General features: G+C 36.2%; 1 protein-coding gene across 1 annotated transcript in view; it reads right to left on the minus strand.

The window, feature by feature from the left end:
* thbs3b (thrombospondin 3b) overlaps positions 1 to 20,355 on the minus strand; it is a 58,293-nt gene that overhangs the window by 25,650 nt on the left and 12,288 nt on the right. The window contains exons 2-7 of the mRNA XM_079591460.1: positions 15,784 to 15,853; positions 15,355 to 15,434; positions 8,864 to 8,956; positions 7,655 to 7,837; positions 5,393 to 5,469; positions 5,140 to 5,297 (exon numbers count right to left, since the gene is read on the minus strand). Of these exons, the coding sequence (XP_079447586.1) occupies positions 5,140 to 5,297; positions 5,393 to 5,469; positions 7,655 to 7,837; positions 8,864 to 8,956; positions 15,355 to 15,434; positions 15,784 to 15,853 (661 nt within the window). The remainder of the gene's footprint in view (positions 1 to 5,139; positions 5,298 to 5,392; positions 5,470 to 7,654; positions 7,838 to 8,863; positions 8,957 to 15,354; positions 15,435 to 15,783; positions 15,854 to 20,355) is intronic.

Genomic DNA, 20,355 nt, shown 5'->3' on the forward strand with positions numbered 1-20,355 from the left:
ATTGTTTAAATGATCAGCCCTCGGGGGCCCCCTTAAAATGCGGGGCCCCAGGCAATTGCCATTCTAGGTTTTTGTGAAACGCCGCCACTGCATGGCTAGTAGCTTGCAGAGCTTACATTAGTAAGCTTCAGGACATCTTCTTTCAAAACATGACCTAAGCGAAAGATAAAAAAAATGAATGCGTCATTGTACCCAGCACTTCTGAAAATGCACTTCCGAATGCGTCTCTGTCCCCAGCACATTTCAAACCAAACTGACGCCCATAAAGCATAGACGACAGAGTGTAAATTAAATCTATGACAACGTTTTGATAATTGTTGAGGGTGGAATTCGAAGCTCGCTGTCTTCGCTTATCTAAATTTAGAAAGGGAAAAAAACTTGTTTAGTTGTGATAAATGACATAAGGGCTTATTTTTTTAAAATGTTTTTTCCAAGTGTCGTTCTGGCAGCGGGAAACTAGCGGAAAGCGCTAGTGTAGTTCACTGTTGCTATGGCTACCTCGCGAGCGTTTGTTTGGCGCCAAAAAATACACGCTTTTACAGCTTGTAAAAAAAAAAAAAAAAAAAACCTTTATGGTTAACCTACATGTTGATTTTCTATTAAAAAATAAATAAAAAATTAGATATGGGGCTCAATGCAAACGGTACAAAGGGCCCAGAAAACCGAGCAACACCACTGCATTTAAAGATCCACAATAATAATAATTCGTTACATTTATATAGCGCTTTTTCTGAGACCTCAAAGCGCTTTACATAGAACGGGGGAATCTCCTCAACCACCACCAATGTGCAGCAGCTACTTGAGTGATGTGACGGCAGGCATATTATTGAGCCAGAACGCCCACCACACACCAGCTTACGGGACGGGTGGAGAGGAGACAGTGTTGATGCCAATCAGTATATGGGGATGATTAGGAAACCTTTTATCTTCGGGTATGGGCCGGAGTCAAGTGTGTCTCTTGACACGTGTGAAATGAGAGCATCATTTCATTGTAGGCTATACAAAACGAAGTCTCATCTGGACAAATTGCTCAGCTAACTTTTTTTTCATAATGGATATACTGGTGGTGTCCTAGTAGTCACAAGTAGTCCATCACATTAACTATGATAATGAATATGTTCATATGCAGCTAGCAGCACTGCTAAAAATGTTATCTTTCTTTAAAACACATGCCACGACGTGCGTTTACACAACAATGATGTACTAAAACTGGAAACGTTTTTCGTGTAGATTGGCAATGCTGTCAAAGAGAGAGGGAGAAAAAAACACGCCAATTGACAACACATATGCATGCGCATGACGTCACGATTTCGTGTTTTTGTAGCAACGATAACGTTTTCAAAAACTTTTAATTTTGAAACCTATTTTCAAATGTTTGCGCTTACATGGCCCCCAAAACGCTGTTGTTGTGTAAATAAATGCTAACACAGATCAAAAGCGTCCTTTTTGTTGTTGTTGTTAAACATAGTGTGGTGTAAACAGCCCCTGAGATTCTGGAATACAACTTTAAGATCATGTCAAAAATAGTTTCAAACGCACCCTATGGCACTCTTTGCAATTGATTGGTTTAACCAAACTGAGATTTGAAACACTCTCACATTACATATAAAACACAAACACCTTAAATCCCATGGGAAGTAGGAGGCAGAAATGTGCAACTAAATCTTAAAGTTGATGCTAAACAGCAGCATAATTGGAACAAGACTACAGAAAGAATTTAGATCAAGATATGTCTGAAGATCATAAAACAAATGATAAACTTAAACACATGCAAGCCATGTAAACAACCATCAACATTATGTTAATCTCAACGATGATGACCTGATACTTAAAGCTGCAGTCCGTCGTTTTTGCTCTTTGTCGCCATCTCTGTTAGAAATCTGCAATTGCAGTTATTCGCGGAATTATTAACTGTGCGTGGGTAGTAAATCGGCATGAAACAGCGCGGATGAACACAATGTATTGAGGAGAACCTGTCGCGTCGCTGTGGATACTGTACTGTCATCAGCAATGTCAGAGTATACCTTTTGAAAGTGTCAACATTAGAATTTTCATCGGTAAATGTCATCTGATCAAGTAAGTAACATTCACTTTTGTTCTGACCAAATTCGGGGGGTGGGGGGAAGCATTGCAGTAGCTATATCATGCTGATTAAATCTAACGATTGCTTATATCACGTCAAAACGTGAAAAATATATTTTTTCTGTAGCCACTCTGAAGTCCGAAGTCTTTGGGTTTTACAACTGGTGAATCTCCAGTTGTCACTGGTGATTGTCGCTTTAAACTTTCGGGATCCGCCATACCAAGTGCTAAGCTAAATCTCCACCTCCATCATCCACACACGCTAGCCGGGGACTCCTTCTCTATGTGTACAGAAGTGACGTAATGACGCAAAGACATGCTCGAAATTCCCGCGGAAATCCACCAGTACCACTGGAATTAAAATCATTATTACAAGCTTACCGTTTTGAATCGAGGCAAGGCAAGCAGATCGTTTTGAACACTGGCTGGTTACGTTTTTTTTCAAAAATGTCTTTTTTGATATTTTTAAACCCAAAAAAGTGCCGGACTGCAGCTTTAATGCTAAAAGAATTTAAAAACAAAAAAGCCCTTAAAACGGTGTACTTTTTGTTATAACCATTAAACGCTGCTTCAAAGTACACTTATGTTGATTTTTTTATTATTATTTATGGACTAGCAAAACACTGAAAATGCACATCAGCCTATTTGTTCTAAACAAAACATTGTGTCATTAAATGTGGAATCCTGTCATGATTACACAGTTGCACAAGTTACTGACAGTAAAATACTTTTGTAGGAACTTTGAGAAGGTTTAACCCAGCGAGGTACAGCTTAGGTCTGGCCTCAGAGCAACAAAACGGACGAGCCCACTGTGCTTTGGGTTTCCGGTGAGAGATAGGGATGGAGAAGACCAGCTGTATAATGGCCACAGACTCCAACTTAACTGCAGTGTTTGGCATGTAAAAATAAAGTTCTCGTCAGCAGTTCTCTGGGGAGCTCTAAAATCTGGCTGATTTATAAAGCTTAGCATCTTGAGTGGTCAAAGAGCTCCAATATGGTTGGTTTAAGATAAGAAGTCTCTGACAAGCTTACTCTGCAATGTGTTGGAAATGTTAAGAGTTTGACAGTATGTTTAGTCTGCAGGACAGCATATTAGGTCACTGCACCATATGAATGTAATATTTAGAGTGTAAAAAAGTGATGAAGCATAACAATGCTGTTAATGTTAACAGCCTTTCTTCTGTAGATCTAATTTCGGAGCTGGTAACAGTCGGTTTCCACGAATCGATGATCTATGATGTATTGTACAGTGTACGAGCATACGGATTGCTATGTTGTACAGTTAAAACAGAGCATAGAGCGATTTGCTCATATTAGTGTGTTTAAAACCGATACGCCGATAACTCCCAAAAATCAGTTTAATGAATTAACCTGTTGTCCCGATTAACATGCAAACCAATAACCCTGTAATGCAAGTAAAACACGTTTAGTACATGTTTACTTGAATGCAGACCAGGAGATAAAACTGTGAGATATCTTTTAATGACCTAAAAAACAAGTTAAAATTCCTGCCTGTGTGAGATCTGACAAAATTACAGGTCACTGAAGAATCACTATTGTAGTAACAATTATATGAACAATAATTAAAATAAAAAGGAAAAGCACCAATATGGGGCTCGCTTGAGGCTACATCAAGTGAGCGATTCTGGCAGAGCGCACTCGTGCATGATGTAAAAAGAACTGAGGTAATAGTATGTGCGGCTCCGCTCTGAATGGCTGGTGAGCTAGAATGTGCGCTACTTGTCTCTATTGGCACCCCATCCCACTTTTCCTTTTGCATTTAGTCCTCGTCGTCTTCGTCTTCGACGTGATGGCTAGAGTTGTTCAGCTGTGGCCGCTCACGCTTGATCTTAACAATCCCAGTGAAGATGGCGTAACCCAGCATGGCTCCCACAGCGAACAAAACAGAAAGAATCTGGTTACGGCGCTTGTGGGGCTCATTGTCGAAGTCGCCGCTATGAGGCTGAACATGAATCTTGTGACCTGGTGCCTCTGAAAAGGGGGGAAGGTAAAGTTTAATTAAGTTCGTTTCAGCAAATGTCAAGGGTTATTTGAGTCCTCTTTAACTGAGCCAAAATCAGACCCCTTTAAATGCAGCAAAAAGTGAACAGAAATAAAAGGAACCCAGTTCTCTGCATTTACACTATCAGAGGTCATAAAAGGAGGCTCAGATCTAAGTTTACTTCACTAAGATTTACATTTACATCAATGTTTTTAGAACCTTATTAAAATAAAATAAAATATTCATTATGATTAGTAATAATAATAAAGCATTACATTAAATTAACTTTTTTGGTATTATTATTTATATAATATTCATACTACTGCTAATAATAATAAGATTTTTTTTTAATTAATTTAAATTAACCTTTATAAAATTAAATTATTAAGTTTTAATATCATCATTATTATTATTATTATGAATAATAATACCTATTCAATTAAGGAAAGGTTTTTCGTAATATTATTCATATAATATTCATATGATAATAATAATCATTTGTATTATTCATAATTTAAATGTTTACTTTTAATTATTTTTATAATTTATATTATCATCATTAGTATAGTAGTATTGTTGTTGTTTTTAATAATAATAATACTTCTTAAATTAATATAACGTATAATGATAAAAAAAAAAAGGCTAATTTAAATTAATAAGAATAAAATGTATTAATAATAGTGTGACTATTATATGAATAATACCAAAAACGTTCCTTAATTGAATATTCATGATTATTATTAATAATATTTTTTTATTTTTTTATTATTAACTTAACATTTTACTTTCAATTATTAATTGTTGTTGTTGTCAATAATAGTAATACATTCATATAATATAATATTTATATTATGCCTACTACTAGTCCTCCTTCCACTACTACAGCTAATATTAATAATAATAACAATAATAATACATTATTAATTATTTAATGTACTAACTACTACTACTAATAAAAAAAATGTTACTAGTACTACTACTACTACTAATAATAATAATAATAATAATAATAATAGATCAAAATCTTTAACACAATATAATACAGCAATATCCACCTCGTGCATCCGAGGGGAAGTAGAGGTCTAGGATGTTGGAGCAGTACTGCTGCAGGTTGTTCAGAGAGTTGAGGTGCTGCTGAAGCTTTCGATTAGGCAGTTTGATCTTCAACAGAGGAGCCAGGTGTGCAAACACATACGCATCCAGCGACGAGGGACTGGAAGCACATGAAACATCATGGTCACATGCACATTCTCACACAGACACATACATACACAAATTATGCAATTACACACAATTGGTGTTGCTTACGATTCTCCAAAGAAGAATTTTTGTGACCCCAGTCTCTGCGATAGGAGGGTCATACATTCAAATGCATCACGACAAAGCTACAGAGCAGAAACACAAACACAAAGATTAAGTTGATCGATCAAAACTGCTGCCAATTGTTTTGTAAAAAGGACATGTACATCTGTCTTTGCTCATAACTCAACATTAATCACACTCTTTTCCAAAGCCTTCCTCTAAACCCAACAAAGCAGTGATAACATGAAGACATGTTGCCATGGCAATGAGTCGTCTGACCCAATTCTTTCTATGTTGTGTAAACATATGACGGAGATCCTGCAGAATGGTCCAGGACTCAGGAGTGTCTTTGAAACAAATGTAGACCACCAAGAGACTGTCAAAAACAAAGCCCATGTATAGAAATTCTCATGGTTTGAATGTAAAAGCTTATATTGAGATAAGCTAAAAGAAGTTATTCCCCCTGGTTTCACACACAAGGCTTAAGCCTAGGCTCAGACTAAAAAATGCATGTTTGAGCCGTTTTAACTGAAAGCAACTTGCACTGTCATATCTTAAAATATGTCAGTGCCATTGTTTTGTCTCGAGATAGAGACCAGTAATGTTTATAAAAGCCACTTAAATGTCCCAATTAAAGGACTGATCCTGGCTTAATCTAAGCCCTGTCTGTGAAACCAGGCCTTAATGACATGAATTTTGATAAGATTTTACTTTAGCAGATTACACCTTTATTGTATTGATTATGGTTAAACTACACTTAAATAGTGAAAGCTTTTTAGAAAGGTTGTATAACCTGTTACAGTCACCTAAAACAGCGCTTAAATTGCTAACTAGAAACTGGTTAGCAAGTTTGCGCAGCTTCAGATACATTATTTAAAACAGCTTTGGACCAGGGATGAGAGTGTATCTCATACACTACCGTTCAAAAGTTTGGGGTTGGTAAGATGAATTAATGCTTTTGAAATAAGCCTCTTATGCTCACCAAAGCTGCAATTATGTGATCAGAAATACATTCAAAACAGTAATGTCATGAAATATTATTACAATTTAAAATAGCCATTTTGTATTTGAATATATTTTAAAATGTAATTTATTCCTGTGATGTCAAAACTGAATTTTTAGCATCATTAAGCCAGTCTTCAGTGTCACATGATCCTTCAGAAATCATTCTGATATGATGATTTGCTGTTCAAGAAACATATCTTATTATTATCAATGTTAAAAACAAGTTTTGCTGCTTAATATTTTAGTGGAAACAATGATACATGATGTTTTTGTCCAGAATTCTTTGATAAACAGAAAGTTCAAAAGAACAGCATTTCTTTTGTGACATTATAAATGTGTTACTGTCACTTTTGATCAATTTTATATACTCTTGCTGAATAGAAGTATTAAAGGGTTAGTTCGCCCAAAAATGAAAATTCTGTCATTAATTACTCACCCTCATGTCGTTCCAAACCCGGAAGACTTTCGTTCATCTTTGGAACACAAATTAACATATTTTTTATGAAATTACGGTTGAACCACTGTAGTCACATGGACTATTTTAAAGATGTCTTTACTCCCTTTCTGGGCCTTAAAAGTGGAAATAACATTGCAGTCTATGGTGGCTTTGGCTATGGTGGCTTTCGGAAAGCTTTCTGTCCCTCCACTTATGACCTACGAGACTACTCATTTCAAGCCCCAGAAAGGTAATAAAGACATCTTTAAAGTTATCCATATGACTCCAGTGGTTCAACCTCAATTTTACGAAGCAACGCGAGTGCTTTGTTTGTGAAAAACAAAACAACAAACATAATTACCACTTACCACTTTATATACAAAAAATTAATGCACGTTCGTTCACGCAATGACATCTGCTCTCAGGTCATGCGTCATGGTGCTCTCATCAACACGCTTTAGAGATCATTTTATGATGGATTTACAGTACTACCTTTCTGGGGCTTGAAAGTGGTAGTTGTATAGGCTATCAATGGAGGGACATTAAAATACCTTTATTTGTGTTCCGAAGATGAACGAAAGTCTTATGGGTTCGGAATGACATGAAGGTGAGTAATTAATGACAGATTTTTCATTTTTGGGTGAACTAACTAATTAATTTCTCTTTTTTTTTATCTTACTTGATCCCAAACTTTAGAACAGTAGCGTAGATTGTATGTTTTTTTCATGTCACATATTTCTTACAAGCATTTCCTTTCAATTTTAAATCATGGAAGGAGAACATTGTAACAGAACTAAAATCTTCAGTGTTTGTTCCTCCCATCTCACCTCTTTCTCCAGCTGTTCACCGGGCTCCAGGACTGCGTCTCCCCTCACGAGTCTCAACTTCTCCAGCTGCTGGCTGTGCATGCGGTTGGGTAGCAGGAAGTTAAGAGGGAAGGGGATGTTTTCTGCATACCAGCCCCGTGTAACATCCACATAGTTTTTCGAATCTATCCACAGTGTGTAGACCTACCCAGACAGAATGGTTCAGAGACATATGAAGTTTCTCAGAACTCCAATTAAGTTCCATTAAGACTGTCAATGTCTCCGTTTTACAGTTTTAAAGGGGAAAACAGGATGTGTGGCACATCAGTAAACATGACGGATGTCCGCAGGGGGACAGTGAAAGATCAAACATCAGCATTTGAATGGTGTCATCATGCAGAGAGTACAAATGACTGACTGTACAAAGAGTAATAGCTTTGTAATGAACAGAAAATATTGGATACAATATAAGGGCTTTGAATATGTTTTTCCCAGACAGAGGTATCCGTTTTAGCGAGTTTTCAGACCTGTAGATCGTTTGCTTGGTTCCGAAACAGGAGCTCAAATAGTTACAATTTCTTCTTGGTTTGGTTTGCTATCACAAGGCAGCATTTCTAAACAGACCGGAATTTGTTTATACAAGTCACGTGCGAGTAAACTGTCCTCTCATTGGTCAGAGTGCACCTGACAAACTTCTCCATTTCATCTCCTGGACTCCCAATCTTGCGAAGTGAATCTCAAACTTTTATGCATGCATGTATGTATGTATGTATGTATGTATGTATTGACAACGTTTTTTTAGCCTTCGCGCGACACTGTTCCATGGAGCGATTAAAGCACATCTCTTTGAGACGCTCGCTAAACACCTTGTAAACTTCTGTATTTTCATGCGTGTTGGACAGGTGTTCATCCGACCAAATTTAAATTAGGCTTTTCACTTCGTCTTTGCTCTAGGTTAACCCACGATTCATTTCGAGTGGCATTAGAAATACAAACACTGCTGCTTTTTATGCAACTTACGTAATTTACTAGTAAATAATTTGTAATACAGCCTGGTTCGTTGGGTCGGATTGCTTTCTTACCACAAGCTAACCACTCCAGTTTTAGTTTTTTTAAGTGGGCCGAGACCACGGCTGCATTTCTCAAAAGCATCATAAGTCAAAGTTGATAGTAGAACAGGTCCCGTAACAAGTGTGAAAACGCCCTTGTCTTTTGCTGCTCACTCCTCACCAGTGCAGGTAGCAGTTTCTCCTCCAGTAGAGAGACAAAGGCAAGTGTATCTGCACCCTCCTTTGCTGATAGGTCATAGTCTGCATTGTACTTCTGAAACAAGAGACAGACAATTATTTATCTGCATCTTTCAAAAGCACTCATCACATTTACATTGCATTGCGTTCTTCATCTACTGTAAGGGTGAAGTAAGCAGTGACTAACAATCAAAGCAGCAGCTGCAGAATGCCAGCAGTTGTTAGTGTGAATGTTAGCAGTGAATGTAACTGACCATGATGTGTTTAGACATCTCTGAATGTCTACCACATTGCCAAAAAAAAAAAACTCTCTCAAGGATTAATGGATATAATAAGGAAAGGTTAAGCAATAAAATAAGTCAATTTCCAGAGTTCTTTCATGGGAGTAACTCAGACATGCTGTGCATGCTCTGTTCACCACTAACAAGCTATAACCGCTCATGCCATACCCACCGCCTTTACAACACAAACCAGAAGCTGTTATTGGGAAACTGCTCTCAAACTCATGACGGCTACAACAACCAATATGACCAACAAAGTCAAGAATACTGTCATACTCTTTTAAAATGTCCTTCAATAATCATTTTACTGAGATTTCTGGGTGGATTTCCATTTGTATGTCAGGTAACAATCTTTTGAATTATTAGCATAAAGATGTATTCAATAGTGTAAAAAAATGGATTAGTGTTATATTATCAAATAAGACCGACTGATTATTGTAGAGTTTATTTTCTCTACATAAACTAGCAGCAATGAATCATGCAGTACCATTTGAGATTAGTAAGATGTTTTTCTCTTACATATGCATATATTTGATACAAAAATAAAGTAAAAACAATTTTGTAAATTATTCTTATGTTCCCTATTTGAATATACTGCAAAATGTAATATATTTTTGTGATGGCAAAGCTGAATTTTCAGCTGCCATTACTGCAATGTTTAGTGTCATATGATCCTTCCAAATTATTCAATATGCTGATTTGCTGCTTAAAGGGTTAGTTCACCCACAAATGAAAATTCTGTCAGTAGGCTAATAACTCATCCTCATGCTGTTCCAACTAGGGCTGGTCCGAATACCATTTTTTGAGCTTCGAAGCTTCGGTAGTAATGAACATCGAATATTCGAAGCTTTGGAGAGAGGGTGCTGAACATAATCTTCTCTCTAATAAAAGCAGGAATCTCTATGTGTCTGTATGTCTGTTTGCATTTTGATTATTTCGAGAACCGTTCATCCAATCGACTTCACAAGGGAGTGCAGTGTCGATTTGATGCAATATAGAGATAGACACGTGAGACGCGACACGTTCAGAATTAATAAACTTTTAATAAACTACAGAACAGCGTGAGCGGGAAGCGGCGCGCCTCAACGCGGGCTGGGCTTATGCTCTGAGATATGGAGCTAAATGAGTCTCAATAAAGATAAATGCACACACTACATTCACATATGCACACACATGATTCATAAATACACACACAGGATACACAAATGCGCACAAAATTCACAAATGCACACACAAAATTTAAAAAGCACAGAAGATTCACAAATGCATACAAAATTCACAAATTCACACAAAATTCATAAATACACACACAATTTAGAAATACAAACACAATTTACAAATGCACTCAAGATTCAGAAATGCACAGGGCAAGATTCAGACGTGTATTTCTGATGCACACACAAATATATATTGATTTACAAACTGCTTGCGGTCTGTGAACTTCACTGCATTTGTGTGTGAATTTTGAGACTCCCTTGACTTGGCTCGACGATATCTGATTGGTTGCTGATCATTCCCTGTTTAAAAAAGGCATTTGTGTGTCGACTCGACACACAAATGCCTTTTTTTAAACAGGGAATGATCAGCAACCAATCAGATATCTCCCTTGGTTTAGCCAATCACAAGAACGCACCCTGCGTGGGGGATTGTTTACTCATAAGCCAATCACATGAATGCGTTCACACAGCGCGATATGCATGTGGCGCGGGCGCGGTGGAGTTCTGTCTGTCAGTTGGTTGAGACATAGACATCATATAGATAGACGCCCTATCGACCGCTACTGTATGGGAAGCCAAACAAACCAAAAGTGGGACGAGACAGCGGGGGTTTACAGAGCTCGCGCCGCGCTGACATGTCATCTGCGCGGTTCAATGGTCCGAGCCGCGCGGCCGACTCGTCAGCGCAGCGCGGACGTGTTTCCTAGCGACAACCAATGGGCAGCGCGACGCGAACAATCCTCACCAGCGCTGCACTGATCAAACAGCGCAGCGCAAACCATACATGCAAATAAATGTACAATAAAGAAACCCCAGCTTCCTTACAAAAAATTGGTTCTCTGCTGAAGTTTAGGAGTTTTTCCCTACAGAAGACAAAGAAGAAGAAAGACAAGATGAAATGCATACATTTCTTATGTTTATTATAGCTATTTAATACTGTTAGTAAAGAGTAGTGTTGTGCGTCGATACTTTGAAGAACTGCACATATATAGAGGCTACGGAAAGAGCTGTACAAAGCAGAAACTTCAATAACTTTCAATTTCGTAGTCGTCTTGAGGAGCACGCCAACCTTCTGGAAATTATATCGGACAGTTTACATGTTCAGGTAATGTATGTTAGTAAGTTTTGCATTCAGCCATCATTTGTAGACTTTAAGCTTTTTATGTCTGAATTCCATAATCATTTGTTAATTTTGAATAAAATGTTAAAACTAAAGATCAATTATATGTTATTGATATTTTGTGATATTGATTTTTAGGGTGAATTCAGTGTGATTTGGACACTTTTTGCTATTGAGATTAATTGGAAAAAGTGTCCCTCCCAATCAACCTGGTCGCCTATATATAGCCTAGTCTAAAACTGTATAATGTTTTAGAATGACCTTGACCTCATCACCACTGTGATGTGATATCTGGAAGTTAGAATTAAAATGTTATGGTTTCACTATTCTTAAGACAATAACAAATTTGACAATGTCCAAATCACACCGAATTCACCCTATAAATCAATATCACAAAATATCAATAACATAAAATTGATCTTTAGTTTTAACATTTTATTCAAAATTAACAAATGATTATGGAATTCAGACATAAAAAGCTTAAAGTCTACAAATGATGGCTGAATGCAAAACTTACTAACATACATTACCTGAACATGTAAACTGTCCGATATAATTTCCAGAAGGTTGGCGTGCTCCTCAAGACGACTACGAAATTGAAAGTCATTGAAGTTTCTGCTTTGTACAGCTCTTTCCGTAGCCTCTATATATGTGCAGTTCTTCAAAGTATCGACGCACAACACTACTCTTTACTAACAGTATTAAATAGCTATAATAAACATAAGAAATGTATGCATTTCATCTTGTCTTTCTTCTTCTTTGTCTTCTGTAGGGAAAAACTCCTAAACTTCAGCAGAGAACCAATTTTTTGTAAGGAAGCTGGGGTTTCTTTATTGTACATTTATTTGCATGTATGGTTTGCGCTGCGCTGTTTGATCAGTGCAGCGCTGGTGAGGATTGTTCGCGTCGCGCTGCCCATTGGTTGTCGCTAGGAAACACGTCCGCGCTGCGCTGACGAGTCGGCCGCGCGGCTCGGACCATTGAACCGCGCAGATGACATGTCAGCGCGGCGCGAGCTCTGTAAACCCCCGCTGTCTCGTCCCACTTTTGGTTTGTTTGGCTTCCCATACAGTAGCGGTCGATAGGGCGTCTATCTATATGATGTCTATGTCTCAACCAACTGACAGACAGAACTCCACCGCGCCCGCGCCACATGCATATCGCGCTGTGTGAACGCATTCATGTGATTGGCTTATGAGTAAACAATCCCCCACGCGGGGTGCGTTCTTGTGATTGGCTAAACCAAGGGAGATATCTGATTGGTTGCTGATCATTCCCTGTTTAAAAAAAGGCATTTGTGTGTCGAGCCAAGTCAAGGGAGTCTCAAAATTCACACACAAATGCAGTGAAGTTCACAGACCGCAAGCAGTTTGTAAATCAATATATATTTGTGTGTGCATCAGAAATACACGTCTGAATCTTGCCCTGTGCATTTCTGAATCTTGAGTGCATTTGTAAATTGTGTTTGTATTTCTAAATTGTGTGTGTATTTATGAATTTTGTGTGAATTTGTGAATTTTGTGCGCATTTGTGTATCCTGTGTGTGTATTTATGAATCATGTGTGTGCATGTATGAATCCTGTGTGTGCATATGTGAATGTAGTGTGTGCATTTATCTTTATTGAGACTCATTTAGCTCCATACTGAGAACGCGGACACTGCACTATAGTGATATAAAACGCACACACACAGGTCTGTTAAATTAAGCAATACTTTTAAGGTAGTCTAATATTTTTCTGACTAACAAATTACTGACAGAGTAAAGGGTAGATTTAAATAAAGAAAAACGAAATTTAAATATAGAAAAAACGAAATTTAAATAAAGAAAAAACGAAATTTAAATAAAGAAAAACAAAAATTTAAATATAGAAAAAACGAAATTTAAATAAAGAAAAAACGAAATTTAAATAAAGAAAAACTAAATTTAGCCAGTGTGTCGCCGGCCTTATTCAAGCGCGAATGAGAACCGTTTCGCGGGGGATCCCAGGTGTGCAAAAAACAACAACAAAAAACGAATATTCGAATGTCAAATTTTCAAATCGAATACCAACCCACCGAACGAATATTCGATTATTCGGGTCCAGCCCTAGTTCCAACCCCGTAAGACTTTCGTTCATCTTCGGAACACAAATTAAGATATTTTTGTTTAAATCTGAGAGCTGTCTCACTCCTTCATAGGTTGCTAGGTAATTGCATCTGCCGGCCCAGAAAAGTTAGTTAAAAAAAAAAAAAAAAAAAAAAAAAAAGACTTTATTCAACTATTTATTTTCTTCTGTGTGGGCCTCTGACGTGAGTTCACAAGAGCGCCACGACGTATGTGTGAGAACTGAGAAGATGACGCAGATGGGTCTCGATGTAGTGTTTAAAATGGTTCTAAAGTGTGCATTTCCTGGATGTCCGAATCATGAGAAACCAACGAGAAAACATAAAAGTGCCTTACCAATGCCGCAAAATGAATGGCTTAACATTTTACACTTTCCCATCAAATGATCGTGAGCGTCATCTTCTCAGTTCTCACACATATGTCATGGCGCTCTCGTGAACTCACTCAGAGGCCCACAGAAGAAAATGAATAGTTGAATAAAGTCGTTATTTTTGTTTGTTTTTTTGCGCACAAGAAGTCTTCTCGTCGCTTGATAAACTTAAGGTTGAGCCACCGTAGTCACTTGGACTATTTTAACAATGTCTTAACTAACTTTTCTGGGCCGGCAGATGCAATTACCTAGCAGCCTATGAAGGAGTGAGACAGCTCTCAGATTTAAACAAAAATGTCTTAATTTGAGATCCGAAGATGAACGAAAGTCTTACAGGGTTGGAACTTTTGTTCACTTTTGGGTGAACTAACCCCTTAAGAAACATGTCTTATTATTAATATTGAAAACAGTGTTGAGGCTTAATATTTTTGTGGAAACTATGACTTTTTATTTCTTCCTTTTTTCTTCATAAAGTAAAAAGTGTATTATATATATATATATATATATATATATATATATATATATATACATATATATATATATATATATATATATATATATATATATATATATATATATATATATATATATATGTCAAAAGATTAATCACATCCAAAATAAAAGTTTGTGTTTACATAATATATGTGTGTGTACTGTGTATAATTATTTATATATATATATAAAAACACACACAATCATGTATATATTTAAGAAAAATTGGTTATATTTATATATAACACATTTATATATAATATAAATTATATAAATGTATATACAGTATATAAATGCAAATATTTCTTAAATATATACATGAATGTGTGTGTATTTATACATAATAATTATACACAGTACACACACATATATTATGCAAACAAACTTTTATTTTGGATGTGATTAATCGTGATTAATCTTTTGACAGCCCTAATATATATATATATATATATATATATTATATATATATATGTATATATATATATATATATATATATAGATATATAGATATAGATATATATATATATATAGATATATAAGATTTTAAATACATTTACTATAATTAACAACATTCTGTTAAAAGAGCTTCAGAACAGCTGTCTTTACATCACTCAACACCCTTTCACAATCTACTTAGCATCTGCTCATAAACTGGTTTAAGGAAAATCCTTCACCTGTTTTCAGAGGATGCAGATCTTGATTTAGATGCTGAGAAGCTTTAGAATCTAATCCTCACCTGTTGAGAGAGTGTGCGCGTGTGCGTGCATGAGAGAGAGAGAGAGAGAGAGAGAGAGAGAGAGAGAGAGAGAGAGAGAGAGAGAGAGAGAGAGAGAGAGTTCATCTTGCCCCCAAAGGTTGTTAGCCTCTGAAGGGTTGGGGGGGTCGTTCACCTGTTTCCGGAGATGAATGATGATCTTACTGGGTTGGGAGATGCTTCCTTCTTCCCTAGTCTTCAGAGCAGGCAGAGTACCTGTTGGAGGAGGAAACAACTCGCATGTTAAACCCTGGCCTGCAGGAGAAAATATGAGAAAAATTTAACACACTGCCTTAAGTGCAGGTGTATTCAAACCAAACACACTCCACGCAGGGTTCTAGAAGTCACTGGAGGCTTGACACATTGACCTATGACCTGTTGAACTCATTACACCCTCTTTCAGTTTGGGTCACTCTAAGGTTCCCTCATACAGCATATATATATATATGCGCTGTCATTCAGTCTTCAGTCCTTGGCAGTAGCTCACTTTAACAGCTTGATGTATCAGATGACCACTGAACCGTCTGGCAGAATTTAGGTTTCTGCACTGCAGTGGAAAACTCACCTGTAGGACTTCTCCATGGGTTGGTGATTTTGTGAACTTTGAGAGGAGCTCCAGCAAACTTGGCATAGGCCTTAGAGGAAAAAAGAAAGAGAAAACATGGAATGAACTCAGTTATGTATTCCCAAGATACAAACAAAACATTGAAGCGCAACAGATGAGTTCTGGAAGTAAACTCCCAATAATTTATCAACAGAGAAATAGTTTTTTCATGTAAACATGAGTAGTTCATGAGATATGTTCAAAAAGTATGACAGACATTTATAAAGTAGACCCTGGAGTAGCAATCAAACAAGTCAAACATTGTTACAATCGTTCATATAAACAAACAAGATGCTATAGCTATAATAATAACAACATTATTGGCTATATATGAACATGGTTTTTAGTAAAAGTTTTTTTTTTTTTTTAAGTAGTCTTTTTCTGTCCTTTTTGGCCTTAAAATATATATTTACATTAAGAACTAACAATAATGCAAAATTACTTATAAGTCATTCTTATAATGAGGCTTTTTTTTCTTTCTTCCTTCCTTTTAATGTCAGGAAAATTGTATCACCCTTTTAATTTTCGCTTAAAAAAAAAGAAGAAGTAATTTTATGTGTGAATCAGTGCTATTTTAGTATCATTGAGATACTAGGTTTTATTCATATTCTGAATTCATTTTTATATTTTTAATTTTAGCTAAAAGTTGTATTATTTTTGTTGTTGTTTTTTTTAATCGTCTATAGGCTATAGTTTATTAATTTATATTTCAGTTTTATTTTTAGTGTTATTAAAGTTAAACTCAATGAAAATGAGAAATGGTGCCTTGACAACTAGCTAGTTGACAAAATAGCCTAAGTTTAATTATATTTGATCTCAGATAATGTTTATTTAATTTCAATAACACATTTCTTAATGGTTTTAATTTTAGTTTACTACAATAACCTTGGTGTGAATTGCATTTTTAATGTATTGAGCATAAAATAAAAGTCATGTCATTGACCCTATATATAATATGAATTACGACACAGGTGGAACGATGTAATGACCATTCAGCATCTAAGACTGCTATGCATTTTATGAAGAAAAAAAAGTTATGTTAATTTATAATACACGGATGAGTAATAGTAGGGCTGGATCATCTGAGTATTGCTACATTGCTATTGAGACATTTCTGTGGGGCTCAACGGGTAAGTCACTAATTGTGCCGTCCAAAAATGTGCTGACTTGAGCCTGGGAGGGTTTTATGTTTACAAATGGAGTAGATCAAATTCTGGACTCACTCCAAGTCAGGATAGTACATTTTGCAGTCAGCTGCAATAAATTGAACATGAAGACGCCAATCATAGCTCTCACACTTAGTGGAATTTAGTCACTGAACATAGACGAAGGTAAGTAGGAAAGATCAGATGAGAGAGAGTGATGTTTTATTTCCAACCCATCACGAATGTACTATTAAAGAACATCAAACAACAGCGCTGCCGCTCTGTAAATTCCAGTGTGGTTTGCGGCTCTTGACTGCCGTGCTGAGAAGGCATTTAACAGGAAAAGAATTCATAGTGTTATGTTTTCTTTGTTTATGGAAAACTAAGAGAGTAAGTATAATAGCATGTTTGTAACAGAAATGAATCATGTATCCAAAATACAAGATGAGATCATGGGACACAGTAAAAATTTAAAGCAGTAATAATAGACAGGCTCACATAAATACAACATCTCTGAGATTACGAGTTGAATGGCTGCAAGCACAGCTGGTAACCTGAGAAGTGCCCTGAGAAAGCGTCTGGATGCAGTTAAAGTAATGCTTATGTTTTTCAATCTCACACACAAGCCAGCTGCCCCACCTATCCATGCTACTGGTCTCAAAACCTTCATTCATGTTTTTCTAACATCGTCTGCACATTTATGTTGCGGTCTGAGCCAATGCGGCTCTGAATGGGTGCTTTCAAAATCGCCTATAAGTTATTCTTTTAACTACTTCACGGACGTTAAAAAAATATGTTCTATTCAGTATCACTGTGTGTAGTCATTTTAAGTATTCAAGTATGTCTGTATCAATCATTTATATTAGTTTTTTTCCTGAATTTGTTTTTTGTAATGTCTTGTGCCTATATTTTATTAAAAATTGAGTTTCGCTTTTAGTCATTTACATCAAGTCAAACTGTTGCCTTGGTAACTTTTTTTTCTTTCTTAGTTTACCCAAGTAAAGTGACCAATCACCGTTTGTGTGTATATATATTATATATATTTATACTACAGGGCAGTTGAATGCTTGAATCTGATTGGTTGACGAACGTTCTGAGGTGTGCAATTATTTTCAGGGAACCGCACGGCTAAAGTAGTTCCGGCAGGTCTTGACCTCATTACAGTTCCATATCACTTCGCGTAGTCAACTGTAATAACGAACAATACGATACAATTCATAACAAGAAAAAGCTGCAGCCCCATGCGCTTGATCTGCAATTTTCAATGTCTAACTTCACAATCAATGAAAACATGCAGTTTAATTTTAATAAATAAAGTAAACAGTCCTATTCATAATCAATAGAAAATTAAACTGAATATTTAAATAAATTGATAGTCCTGTTGCACGGGTTTTCGTAATTATTGAAGATAATATAACAAATAAATAAAATTGATAGGCCTGTACTTGTTAAAAGGGCTTTGTGTTTCATTTATTACTGTCACTAATAGAAAAAAAGAATGAACGAATTAATTAAAACGAATTGAATTAATAAATAAATAATAATATTGACGCACATGCTTCTCTCTAAGGCCGGTTATGAATGTAATTTGATACTTATGTTATGACTGATCATGCACGCGTTTTCAGCGCGTTCAGTCTGTGTTCACAGTGGTGTTTAAAATCTGCTGCATTCACAGTCAGAGAATGTTTCTAGTCGTTAAGTGTGTCCAGCATTACTCTGCTATCAGCGGCTCAAACCTCCGTTACTAACTCTAAAATGACGTTTTGGAATTAGCAACGGAGCATGGGTTTAGATGCGCAAGGAATTAGTCCTACATACAAGAGCGTTTTAATGACAAAAACTTTACAAACGTCTTGAAATACATCATCTGAACAATATTTCGAGGTGTGGTAACTGTAGTATAAGCGGAATAATTGACTCCAGGCTCCGCTTCGCGTCGTGACCGCATTACCACCTCGGGTGTGCATTATTTTTATAATAATTCAACGGCCTGTCGTCAATTATTCCTTACATATAAGGACGGTATATAAAAAAAAAAACATGTATATGGTATTTAGAGGGTTATGCTATTTCACAGTTATAATAGCCCTGTGTCTAATTTCAAAATATGGCATAGCCAGGGAAAGATGCATTTTTGTATTCAAGAACAGCCGGATAAAGTGCAACGGAATATAACAGAATGCAGCGGCCTCGAAGCATGTTTTAAAGTTGTATTGGTAGTCAACCATTGTGACCTATCCCTTCAAAAGACTTGTCAACAACCTATCATAGGAATTTGACACTATTTTAAGTTTTGGTGAATTGGTGGCGAATTGGTATAATCTCAATTGCTACAAACTGCTTACGTCCGACTGAGGGTTAGCTAGATTTAAGGGTGGACCTTCATGCTTATTTTTTTAACATAGAAGTTAGCCTACGTTTTCTCATGAGATTGGGTTGAACTTGTTCAGATAGGCTATTCAAATATTATTTATATAAACTATACACTGATGTGTTCCTATAGTTCAAAGCTTCAAACAGTATAGCATGGCGCTATTAACGCCAATGTCATGAGTTTGATCGATTCTCAGGAAATGCATGAACTAAAAAAAAGCAATGCAATGCATGAATAAAAGCAATGCAATGCAAGACGCTTTGGATAAAAACGTCTGACAAATGCATAAATTAATGTGTGTCAAACTTCAGAAAATAAGTAAAAGCAGTACCTACCAGCGCAATTGACTGAACTCACCCCTGCTTTAAATAAATAAAAATTGGCCTTTTTTTACACTGTTTTATCTAACCTTTTAAACCATGAAGCAATTTTGTGATAGTGAAAATCCACCCACATTTTTCAATAAATATAGCTCCCTTTCCCAGCATCTGCTTACAGCTTTAATACTCAAGAGCAACTGGAGACTTGAGCCTCTGTGATGACTTTTCTGTAGACATACACTCAAAAAAATAACTCATTGGACAAACTCAATTTAATTGAGGGCAGGATTTCCATCCAATAAATATGTGTAGCCCCAACTCATAAAAAACAAATTCATACAATGAAATGTATTTGAGTTGGTCCAACTCAATTTTGACCACTTTAAATGAGTTCGTCCAACTCAATTATGAACATCTTAAGTGAGTTAGTCCAACTCAATTTTGACCACTTTAAATGAGTTCGTCCAACTCAATTATGAACAACTTAAGTGAGTTAGTCCAACTCAATTTTGACCAATTTAAATGAGTTCGTCCAACTCAATTATGAACAACTTAAGTGAGTTGGTCCAACTCAATTTGATCAAATAGTTTAAATTAAATGGAAACATTTATAAAATAAGTTTTATGCTTCTTAAAATGTAATTAAAACATTTAATTGAAAAATCAATTAGGAAATCCTTCTTTTGTACAC

The sequence above is a fragment of the Phoxinus phoxinus genome, assembly GCF_949152265.1.
Source record: "Phoxinus phoxinus genome assembly, chromosome: 19".
NCBI classification, from domain to species: domain Eukaryota; kingdom Metazoa; phylum Chordata; class Actinopteri; order Cypriniformes; family Leuciscidae; genus Phoxinus; species Phoxinus phoxinus.